Raw genomic sequence first — 12,479 nt, forward strand, 5'->3', positions numbered from 1 at the left:
AGGAAGCAAACAAACAAACAGACAAGACTACAGCAATATTCCACCACTCTCTTCCTACATCCCCCAAGCTTTGTACCAAGCTTCCCATAACACCATCCATGCGTACCCCCAGAACGATGCCTGCTGTCCCCCAGGAGCCTCAGGGGAGCTCCCCAGACTTGGGGTCAGCCAGGACCACACGGCTAAGAGCAGCAGCAGCATCCTGCTAAGCCAGGGCTCCCTAAGTGGGCACCAGAAACATGAAACCCAGCTCAGTGCTGGTGCCATGTCTCAGCCCATGCCCAAGAAACATACAGGCCAATGTCAACAACAGCTTGGCTTGAACTTTGTCCCACAGGTTTTATTCCAAGCCTTTGAACTACAGACAGAGAGGAGAATTAAGGTCACCACTGAACTCCTATCTCCTCTTTCCCCAGAAAGATCAGGCAACATTTTCAGAGAATTACAACATAAATACACAGTCTGCCAGGCACAGGCCAAGGAACTGCACACAGCTGCGTTCTTACAGAAGGGCTGACTGCATCCCCAAGCTGTTGTGCATGGAGCAGGGCATGGGCAGATGCTGCAATCCCACTGCACCAACACCATCAGCACACTTCAGCACAGGATGGGCTTCTGATGTCAGGCTGCTCAGACCAGCAGCAATGGCTCCATCGCTCACAGGTGCACGTCTCAAAAAAACCTCCACTTAAATATGCCCTCATTTGGAATAGACACCAAATACTTTTCAGTTTGCTAAGCTTTTCCTCATATTATTCTCCACAATAGTACCTTTCCTGTCTTCAAGTTTTAGGGAAATAAACATCCGCAGAAACCAAAAGCAGTGCACTGAGCAGGAGCAAGGCGACGTCCGCTGGGAGCAGCTCAAACTGACAGAGCTGTGATTTCCAGGTGAAAAAGCACTTGCTAAAATCCTACTGGAGGAAAGTTGTGGTTTAATCTTTTGAATCACCGTTCAACACGAGAGAGTTTAAGCTTACTATGAAGAAATAAATGACAGAACCGTTAAGGTTGGAAAAGACCACAAAAGATAACGCTCAACCCACCCCCACCATGCCCACTGACCACGTCCTCAGTGCCACATCTCCATGGTTCTGGAACACCTCCAGGGACGGTGACCCCACCTCCTCCACGGGCAGCCTGTACCACTGCAGCACTACTCTTTCCAAGAAGAAGTTTTTTTTCTAATATCCAACCTGAATCTCCATTGATGCAACTAAAGACCATTATCTCTAACTTTGTATTGCATCAAGGAGGGCAATATAGGGTGACTCTTCCAGCTACACTTGGTCACTGTAACTCAAAGCACTCCACACTTCCCACTCCTCCCATACCTGCAGAAACAGGAGAAAGGAGAAGAGTTTGGACTAACGGATTTATGTTACCTGGAATACAAGTCCCAGGGGACTCATAGCTTGTCCAGAAGTATGGGAAGGGCTATCTACATAGATGATTCATTATTTATGATTTGATGTTAGAGTGGTAAAGAAAGGATTCTTCTACTGTCAAAACAGAAAAGCAGCAGTTTCCAGTCAGAACACCATTTCAGAGAACAAGCTGTCCTACTTCTGTTCACACACCAGACCACTTGCTGAATAAAGTGAAGCACACCATGGACACTCTGACCAGTGCTGCCAGAGCACATCAGCTGCAAACACCATGGAATGGAATCACAGAATGGCCTGGGTAGAAAAGGACCACAATGATCATCCAGTTTCAACCCCCTGCTATGTGCAGGGTCACCAACCAGCAGACCAGGCTGCTCAGAGCCACATCCAGCCTGGCCTTGAATGCCTCCAGGGATGGGGCATCCACAACCTCCTTGGGCAACCTGTTCCAGTGCCTCACCACCCTCTGTGTGAAAAACTTCCTCCAAATACCTAACCTAAACCTGCCCTGTCTCAGTTTAAAACCATTCCCCCTTCTCCTATCACTATCCACCCTCATAAAAAGCTGTAACCATTCTAATTGTCAAGGCAAAACGATTGCCAAACGGAGTTTTTCACTCATTCTTTTGCTCCTTGGACAAGAACTGGGCTGTTGGGCCCACCCGTAAAATCTGAGCTTTCTAACACCAGGCAATTCGCCCAGAACAACTGAGTGCACGTGGGCACTCAAAAGGGGACGCACCACCTCTTGGGTGCCTGCCCTCCCCTCCCCACATCCTCCTCTGTACGACAGAAGGAAAGCCCGGCTGAAATCCCAAGTGCCAACTTCCCCCAGGAGACAGATGATGCAAGCAGCCCACCAGCAAGGCACGCAGCAGCTCCACAAGCAGGGCATTGTGCAAGCTGCAGCTGTCCCAAACTCAGCATCTCTGCGATGACGGCCACGGCGCACTTCTATCTCAGCAGGGTTTCTCAATGCAAGGCATGGGCTGCACAAGCAGTCAGAAAACAGCTGCTAGGTTTAAGAGCAGCCAACTAACAAGGAATTGCACTTCCCCGTTCTGGTGGGTTTTCAGGTGCAGACGGTGTCTTTAATGCATCTTTTTCCACAGAAGAGCCTACTTACTTTGCTTCATATTATGAAAGCCCCAGCAGCTGGCAGCACCTAATTCATCCATGCCACAAACCCAGCAATTTATGTAAGTTTGTCTCTGCGCAGAACTGCTCCTACCCACAGAGCAACCACCTGAGGTTTGATCAAAAAAAGGTTCCGTGAATTTCAGAATAAAATGCTGTCAGTCCTATCAAATTAGATAAATCCCACTACATAGCAGAACTGCAGCATCTCCTGCACATTTACACCCAACTTTCTGAGTGTGAGGAAGTCTTTGTGAAGCACAGGGAGGTGTTCGATTTAACTGTGAGAATTGGGATCTTCATCTTTTTTCTAATTCGGAACACCAGTGCACAAAATGGAGACAGCAGCACTTCCCAGCTCAGCTCCACCACGTGGTGCTCAGGTGCAGGAGAGCACACAGAACACAGGATGACTTCTATGACTTCTCAGAGCACAGTGAGGTACAACCAGGCAGCAACAGACACAGCAGCACTGCTCTTGGACAGATGTCTTGTCACAAGAGAGGAAGGACTGCAGAATTCATCACTAGCTCATCACTCATCTCAGACTCCATCATTAGCAGCTTTCTATGTTAATTAACGTTTTATCCCCCCAGGTACTAATTATGCATCACTGCTATTTTGCTGACCATGTCCACGCAGTTCAGTGAATCATTCTAATGACTACAGGAATGATACACCTGGGCCAATGAAGAAGTTTCTAAACTTCTGGAGATGATACCGTGAGCTGTGTTTTACTGAGACACAACTTAATTCTACTATTACTACCTTTAATCATGAGGGATTATCACTTAAACATAGCATATACATCTGCTTTGAGACATAGTTTCATTCACTTCGTCATTATTTCCTTGTGACACCAACATTATAATGGGATTTAAAAATGACCCTCAGATGCTTGCAGAGAAGGATCCTGCTGGCACACGATCTCCACTGAAGTCAGGAACCTCAGGAAACATTTGTCAGAAGATACAGTTTGGGTATTCTAGTGCAGTCTGGTTACCTCTGTTTCTTGCCTTTGCAGGCAGAAAAGCTGAGTGACAAATCAGGCCCAAATGTTTCAGTTTACGACACACTTAGAGGAGAAGACTCAACTTCATACTGATTTTTTTTTCTTCCCCCACAAAGCAAAGTTTAACTCACAGCACTGGGCAGAAGCCAAGCCCTCCCCCTGCACACGCAGTTCAGGCAGGTAATTGGGTAGCTGAATGAAGCTGACCTTTCCTTGGATCGCTGGGTACGTGTAACATGAAATGTCTTTCAAAGACACTTGCAGTACCTGTCATTGTTTCATCATTAAATCAGCTTTAAAATTCTGTCATTAGAAATAAAGATGTGTGTATCTTGCTGTAATGTATTCTTGCATTCTTTTTTCCCCAGGTTCAAAGTTGTAGTTTCAACACGAAGCAACTCTCAGCTCCCAGCCAGCTTGTCCTTGAAGCTCGAGGTCAATATACCACTTCAATCACCTTTCCATACATCAAAACCATCAGGTCTAGCACTTATTAAAGAAGTGGAGCTCTAAGTCACAGCACCAGCCCTCCATCCACTGTACAGACACCGCAGAAGCAGTGACAGCACCTGTAACACAGCTGAATTCCATCAGAAGAGGGATGGCCAGCAGGGACAGGGAGGTGATTGTCCCCCTCTGCTCTGCTCTTGTGAGGCCACATCTGCAGTACTGTGTCCAGGTCTGGAGCCCCCAGTACAAGAAAGACAGAGAGCTGTTGGAGAGGGTCCAGAGGAGAGCCACGAAGATGATCAGGGGACTGGAGCACCTCCCCTACAGAGACAGGCTGAGGGAGCTGGGCTTGTTCAGCCTGGAGAAAAGAAGGCTGTGGGGTGACCTCATTGCAGCCTTTCAGTACCTAAGGGAGCCTACAAACAGGAGGGGAATCAACTCTTTGAAAGGGTTGATAACTGCAGGATGAGGGGAAATGGTTTTAAGTTGAGGGAGGGAAGATTTAGGTTGGATATCAGGGGAAAGCTCTTTCCTATGAGAGTGGTGAGGTGCTGGAACAGCTGCCCAGAGAGGTTGTGGATGCCCCATCTCTGGAGATGTTCAAGGCCAGGTTGGATGGGGCCCTGGGCAGCCTGCTCTGGTATTGAATGGGGAGGTTGGTGGCCCTATATGTGGCAGGGGGTTGGAGATTCGTGATCCTTGAGGTCCCTTCCAACCCTGGCCATTCTGTGACTCTGTGAATTCAGATGGAGCAGCAATGTGCTACGTTCCACCCTTCACAGCTATACAATATACCCTACCCCATAAAATCTACAAAGCTGAATGAGAAAGGACTTTGTCTAGAAGGTCAACATAACAAAGCAGCCTCTATAAACAAAGGAAAATCTGTTAACAGTAAGGAATGGTCTAAGTAATATTAGATGTTAATGTGCAGCACAGCCCCACAAGCCAGAAGGGTCAGCCTGCAGCAGTCCAGCACCAAGGCCACCTTCAGAGCAGAGCAGCACACGTCCACCTTGTTAAGCCTTGCATCCCTACACAAATAACGTTCTCAAAGCATGGTGCTGGCTATTACTCCGCTATTAGCCAGTTAAATCTTAAGTTAATCCAGTTAATCATAAATTCAAGTCTAGTCCAAACAGTATCTAAGGAGCTAAGTACATGACATCCACTTGGCAGAAACGGGTAAAATTTGAACTGCTGCAGGCCAACGGGTCAAGGGCCGAGATTTCCTGTAGGTACAGCAAAGCCTCTCAGAAGCAGCTTACGCCCTCAGCCTGCGTATTTGGAAAACAAACCGTCTTCACTGTTGGTTTCCACATGCTGAAAGAAGCTCCAAGTTCTCCCACAGCAGGCTGCCCTTAAAAGCCAGCTCCACGCACACTCCTCGTCCTGTGCTTTTCTCTATTCACCACCCTGCAGCTCGTACAGCCCACGCCGCAATAAGCAGCTGAATGCCATAGCGGGATGCTCACATGATCATCTTCAGATTAAACAGAGGTATATCCAACAGTACCATCACTGTCTATAAATTATAAATGAGATAATGGCTTTTTAAGATCACAGTCTTTTTGCCCGGAAATCCTAAGAGAGAAGGCATCATCTTAGTTTTCTGTAAGAACATTAAGTTGCAATGCAAAGTGGTTTGCATTGACCGAAGCAAAGCCAGCACGACATGCAGGAGCACCAGCAGCCAGCTGCACTGGGATTGCCCCACCGCCTCACAGCTGAGAGAGGGCGAGCAGGAAAACGCTTCATGTGTAAGACATGCTGTATAAAGAAGGTGGTTCTGAGATGGTCAGAGAGCTCGTCCTCTCTGCTCAGAGAAACAAACCTGGCTTGTCTTGCATTTAAGCCATTTCTAGATTTAAGTTTACCAACCAACAACAGATTGACTAATTCGTTCCTCCAAACACAACACCTGGCTTTAGGATTCCTTCTCCATGCTAAGCCACGTGGATGAAGCAAAGCACATCACAAGCTCTCATCTCCCAAGGAAGCCGTGCAGAGAACAACAGAGCCAAAAATGAAGAAGCAGTGCCAGCTGACATTCAAGCTTCCAAGCAGAAACTTCCAGACCTAATTCAAAACGATAATTCTCAAACACTATTTAGAACACCAAAACATTTGTTACTGACAGTAGACTTAAAGCAAAACATATCCCACTGCATTCACATCAAGTGCTGGACTGCTTTGTCAGTCTGCAGGACAGATTTCCTGGCATTCTCCTACACACTGTGCATCCCAGCTCCTCTGCATGTAGCAGCAGTACCTTTAGAGGAGGTCGGACATCTTGAAGGAAGTTCTGGCAATGCAATCTGACAAGCTGTTGAAGCCAGACAGATGTATCCCACTAACTCAGGAGACAATGTTGTCAAGGGACACATTAATAGCATCATTGCGTTTTGCACTGGCACATGTAGGCACCCACACACTGCAGACCACTCATGCGTTCCCTCTTTTTCCAAATTAATTTAAGGACAGTGATATAACCGTTCCAGAAATATTAACCCCTCATGCATCAATGTTTGATTATAAAGATCTCATGATCTTTAAAGCATAATCTATTCCATAACGGGGATGAAGCATTTCTTCAGTTATCATCTATTTAAGATATGAGCACTGCAGCTCTTCTGGATGAGGCTTTTGAGTGTCACACGGTAGGGTGCTCTGCTCCTTAAAAGGCCTTCAGAAATCATTTATCTAGTCTTATGCCTTAAAAAAGATTAATCTTTGGCCTTTAGCCACAAATTCTTAAGGATTTCATCCAAATTAAACAACAACAAATTTCCTCATCATGTTCTAATTCACGTAGGAATTCCCAGAAGTCCCCGTTTCCCTGCTGCAGGACCTCCCAGGGCCCATAAGCTGCTCTTCGCTTGTCCTCTCCTGGTCTTGATTGGCACTTTATGCTTAATAATCCACAACCTGTTCTGAGGAACTCACAACATCCATTCATCTACCCTTTTTCACCACTCTCATGCCACATTCTCCATGTGGCATCAAACATTTGCATGTACACAGATGGTATTCCATACGGTGAGCTGAGGAAGAACCCGTGCATCCAAACAGGTTAAGGACTTCTGAATCACTCCTGTGCTGCCGGAGTGCTGAGCAACACCTACATCTAAATGAGGAGTCAATGGACATTTGCAGGCAATGGATATTCTATAAGATACCTAAAGGTTGCTCTACAAAGCAACGGAGCCTGCTGATTTGTTTCTGCAGGTTTTCAAAGCAGAGAGGGGAGCAGTGATCCTGACTCCCTGGCACAGTCCGCACTTTTGTCTTTGATGCACTGAGCGTTTCCACAACTTCCAAGCAGATTGTACATCACTTGTAGTCTTCAAATTCAGGAGATGTTTCAAGACTGAACACAACTATGAATGTTATTTAAACTGAAGGCAGCACTTGAGGTGTGGTCTCACCAGGGCTGAGTACAGACGGATGCTCACTTCCCTGCTCCTGCTGGCTGCAGTTTTTGACACAAGCCAGGATGCCATTGGTCTTCTTGGCCACCTGGGCACACTGCTGGCTCATACTCAGACAAGCATCAGCCAACACCTCCAGGTCCATTTCTTCCACAGTCCAGCCACTCTGCCCCAGGCGTTGCTTGGGGTTGTTGTGGCCAAAGCGCAGGACCCAGAACTTGGACATGCTGAACTTCATCCCACTGGCCTCAGCCCACCAAGCCTGCCTGTCCAGAAAGCCTGTCCCCATGCTGTTCAAAAACTGCCTCACTTTACCTTGTTCAAGTTCCATATAAAGCATCCTTTGTTCAAACAACAATTCAGCATCCACTGTATTTCGGACATCTGAAAATGAGAATTCAGTTTCAAACAACCCACATTCCAGTAAAATTAATAACCTGAGGCCCCGTGCAGAGATCTGCTAGGTGACACAACGTGGACATCCTCCACATTCCTCCAATGTTCAGGACCTGCTCTATCTCTGAGAGCACCGTAACCAAAAGCCCATTTCCTGATCAGGATTGGAAGAGCAGCCACCCTTCCTCCTCCCCTCCCCCAGCTCAGGAGGGACCTTGCAGTTTCTCATGCTAGCACACTCACAACAAACTTGCTGCTCACTTCAATTACAGGCCCTAGAAAACCCAAAGTCCTCAAGCAGACAGATTTACGGCCAACAAGGGCAGCTCTGTGTTCCTACATACCGCACTGCAAGCTTGCAGCTTCTGATTTATAGTAATTTAGGCTGACAGCTGGACAGGTTCACTGGGACTCATGCAGCATTCACAGCGTTGGATGAAGATCCCACACAGAAGCTGTTGAGATTTTGGACCAAACACAGAGTTAAGTCGAACAGGTTCTGCAATAAACCCCTGAATGTCACCTTCAGGAGCCGCAGGAGGTTGACCACAGCCATTGGGTTACCCTGCTTTAGGCTGCTCTCCTCATTCTGGGTACGTGGTCACATTAGGCAGCACGTACCGCAGAGGTGCAAGTCTCCCCAGAGCCTGAGCTTAGGGCAGTGTAATGGATCTAAAGGCAGAGCTTCAGCTTTTCAGAGCTTAGCAATGGCAGGATCTACGTTTTGTTTGGTTTCCCTTGCCAACAGTAAGTCTCAGTTGAGTAATCAAGTGACAAAACGCTCCAATAGCCCAGCAGAGTCTGTGAGCGTTGCCATTAGAAGAAAGCAGAGCAGGCAAGCAAAGAGTTAAGACCAGAGCAGCGTCCTCACATAACCTCGCTGCTGCCATCAGATCACCCAGAGTGCAGCAGCGCCCTGGAATGCAATGAGAGCTGCCGTGGCTGCTCCAGCCAGCAATGCTGCTGCAGCTGTAAGGAGGGAAGCACTGGGAAGCTCTTCTGGCTGCTTGCTGCCTACGGCTCAGCACAAACTGCCACCACCGGCTGCATCCCGACCCGCTCCATTTTCCTGCCCAGCCTCACGATTCCCTACATCGCAGACACTGCTGATTCTGTAAACTCAACTGCACTGTGCCACAGTGCCCATTTCTTCGTTCCTTCTCACCTGACAGCCGCACGGGCCGTGTGCTGCCTCCCAGATCACCTCCTCCCTCTGCCCAGGAACAGGGGGACCCTCACAGGGCGCTGCACTAAGAGGCCATCTTCCACAAGAGACAGCAAAGCTTCAGTCCCATTTGACAATACAAGCCCAATGTTCAAGTAACTCCTGCTCTCAAAGCCAGGAATTACTGTCAGTGATTACACGTCCGTATTAGAGATATGGCAGGTGATTCAGTTCAGCTCCTGTTTTTTTTGCTACCTGCCTACTGCAGTCACAGACCACGACTATTTCTGTCTGAGAAGTGCAGCACGGACCGCTTTTCACCTACACAACATAGGAAGCTGAAAGTCACAAAGCGCTGCTTCGCTGCAGAAAAGATGAAAGGTACGCAGGAACCTGACTCCAAACTGAGCAGGGAGCACTCCCAGCTCACCTGTCTGCATGTATACAATGCAGGCTCCCAAACACCAGCAGCAATAGTCTTATCAGCTGCAAAAACACAAATGATAGCAGCCTGGCACTGAAGCATCCGATCCAAGCAGCGCCTCCCTGCTCGCCTTACATCACAGAATGGTTGGGTTGGAAGGGACCTCAAAGTCCATCCAGTCTCAATGCCCACCATGGGCAGAGCTGCCCCCACCAGCTCAGGCTGCTCAGGGCCCCATCCAGCCTGGTCCTGAGCCCTCCAGGATGTGGCACCCACACTTCAGCACAACACAGAGAATTCCAGCAATAAGCTCTAGTACAAAATGACCCAGGAAACCTCACTGATACAGTCAGAATGTACCTTTTTCTTTCTATGAGCAAAAAGAATCAATGTGACTATAAAGCATTTTGGACAACTCCACACTGCTTTTCAGAGTGGACATTACTCTGAAGAAACAGTGACCATCCAGACACCAGTACCTCAGTCTTGGCTGAATCATTTCCACAGACCCCAAACAAAATGGAAATAATGAATTACGAGCAGGACACAATGAGGGCAACATGACGATTCCTTTTAGCGAAGGCTGTTTTATAACTTTATGAAATCATATGCTCCATCGCACACAGGACAGCCTTCTTCTGCAATCAGATCTCAAGTAGCTGGTCCGCTCTGGTCCACTCTGGTCACTTCACTGACAGCAGCACTCAAAGGCAAACTCTTCCTATTAGCAAACAATCAAATTTTAAGCTAAAAATCCATCTGACTTCTATCAGAATCTTATGGAAAACAAGCACGCTTACATAATGCAACGTAACTTTCTTTTTAGATCCATTCAAGCACCTAAAGATAACGTTCCTGAGAGATTTCTGTCTAGCTTCATGCCACAACCAGTATGCTACGTGCAAACAATTGGCCTTCCCCACTAACAGGTCCTGAAGTTCCTGGCAATGCTCCTCTGCATCTCCCTGCCCCAGGACGTAGGCTGCTTGGTTCACTCCCACAGCAGAACACGCTGCTCTCACACAGGAAAGGCTGATGGCAGTGTTGAAAGATAAGAGGGAGTGGATTGGAACAAGCAGGCTCCTGAACCTTCTACACCAACAGCCATCAGAACAGCACTCCCAACCTGCGCTGTATGGCATCGCTGGGATAAGAGGATGGTTTCATACAAGTGAAAACCAAGGGCTTAGCGTGAAACCAGCAAACACTCAGACTCGTGTCTCACAAAGCCTCGTGGGGCACGTGCCTGCCTGATACCATGTGTGCTGCTCAGAGCCTGAGAGAGCCGCAAAGCTGTCGAATCATCAGCAGCAGGGAACAGCTCACGGCCTGAAACGTGTCAGCTCGGTTATTTCAGCACAGAACCGAACAGGGAGAAAAGGTCGCCATTTTCTAATCGTTCTCATCTCGTGCTCTATATGCAAATTGCGACAACACCCAACCCCACAGCCCAGCTCACCTCAGCATTCACTCGAGCCATAGAGCTGGAAACGTTTCACAGCGTAACAGAGCAGCCTCCCAGACTGGAGGGTCAAAGCTAAGGTTAAGGTTAATGGCAGTTCCCTATTTATAAAAGGAAGCTCAGAAGCCTTCAGCAGCCCTTCGGATCTTGGAATTATTCCCCACCCTGATGAAAACTAGCTCTGTTCAAATGGTGATTTTTCCCCACAAGTAACATCTCTCATTTCCTCTTCTCCTAAAAAGAGATGGGATCCTCTCTTTTACGCAGAGTTCAAGCAGTATTCCTGCCATATCAGGTCAAGACTTAACAGTCTATCTGAAGCCAAACCATGCCGTTATTCTCTTGGACTTTACAAGGCATTCTTGGGTGGACAAAGGACCCAACCTTCATCTCACAGTCTATGTTTCTTGTTTTTCTGCCAGCCCTACATGACAGAAAAACCAACAGCTCGTGTCTGCTGCTGGAACTTTTATGTAAATATTTGCCTAGAAATGTAATGCTCCCATACTTAAGAGGAGTAACTCTGTGGCTTTAACGTGCAAGATTTGTATCTAAGAACAAGCAAGGCAATAGACTTGTCAAGGTTAATGAAAGGCAAACTACTATTTCTCTTTTCTTATGTGCGTCTACAACAAGCAGCTGTCCTAATGGAACAGACCACGTCCCACAGTGCCCCAAACCGCACCAGTTTCAGGAAGCTGCAGGTGAAAGAGCACAGCAGTACATCCTCACGGGCAGGAGGTAACTTTCTGCCCACCTCCTTCCATACGAGCACCATCACCCAAAGCATTCTGCGTCACACCAACAACGGCATTAACAGCGTCTATATGCTGTGCTGTCAGTCTCAGTGGTTTATCCGCCCCAAGACCACCCAATCTTCTGACAGCTGAAAGCCCAAAGCACCAAATTTACAGCATTCCTCCTACCGAGTCACACTGCCCATCGCTTTTCATCAGGAATCAAAGAAGAAAAGAGGAAAACGTAACAAGACAAACTCTGAGGCTGACTGTGACATGTCAGCCGCTCCGTGCAAACCACGAACCTCCTGCTGGCTGCTCCCTTCCAGCACCATACAGACACAGCACCGTTTTTCCTGAAGCCTGAAGCCAGGCTGCCGCTATGCACACGGCATCTAAGAAACGCCGGTGCTCACGTAACCTTTTTTGATCTCGGGAAAAGAAAACGGCGTCGTTACAGGTCCTTCGTGCCGAGCGCGTGACTACAGACAAATCACTCACTTACAGCCAAAACCCTCCTGCAGCAGAGCAGCATCTCCCTACAGCGGCTTTTTTTCCAGCCGCGCGTTATCCTTAACATCGACCTACGCTTTTAAGCCCGATCGATGCCGAGAGCCGCACACCGCGGCAGCTCCGCTTCTGCCCCACGAGGCTGCAGCCGGCGGGGCCGTTCGGCAGCGCTGACTGCAGGAGAAAGGCCGGCAACTCGGGATGCCGCAACGCTCCCGGCTTCGGACGGCGCCGGGAAGTTCTCTCCTTCTCTGAGGAGATCCGTACGTTCATCCTACATCGCCGTACGCCTACGGAAAGGGGAACGGGCAGAAATCGGAGCGAAGGGCACGCGGTGCGCCCGGGGCCGGGCCATGACCGCGGGGAC

General features: G+C 48.3%; 1 protein-coding gene across 1 annotated transcript in view; it reads right to left on the reverse strand.

Moving 5' to 3' along the window:
• The window catches only part of RHEB (Ras homolog, mTORC1 binding), a 31,283-nt gene extending 19,099 nt beyond the window's left edge, over window positions 1-12,184 (reverse strand). Inside the window, 2 exon segments of the mRNA XM_031553844.1 lie at window positions 11,908-12,103; window positions 12,105-12,184. Coding sequence (XP_031409704.1) covers window positions 11,908-12,103; window positions 12,105-12,182 — 274 coding nt within the window. The 5' untranslated portion in view covers window positions 12,183-12,184.
• Window positions 12,185-12,479: the final 295 nt, after the last annotated feature.

The sequence above is a fragment of the Meleagris gallopavo genome, chromosome 6 (assembly GCF_000146605.3).
Source record: "Meleagris gallopavo isolate NT-WF06-2002-E0010 breed Aviagen turkey brand Nicholas breeding stock chromosome 6, Turkey_5.1, whole genome shotgun sequence".
Taxonomy (NCBI): Eukaryota; Metazoa; Chordata; class Aves; order Galliformes; family Phasianidae; genus Meleagris; species Meleagris gallopavo.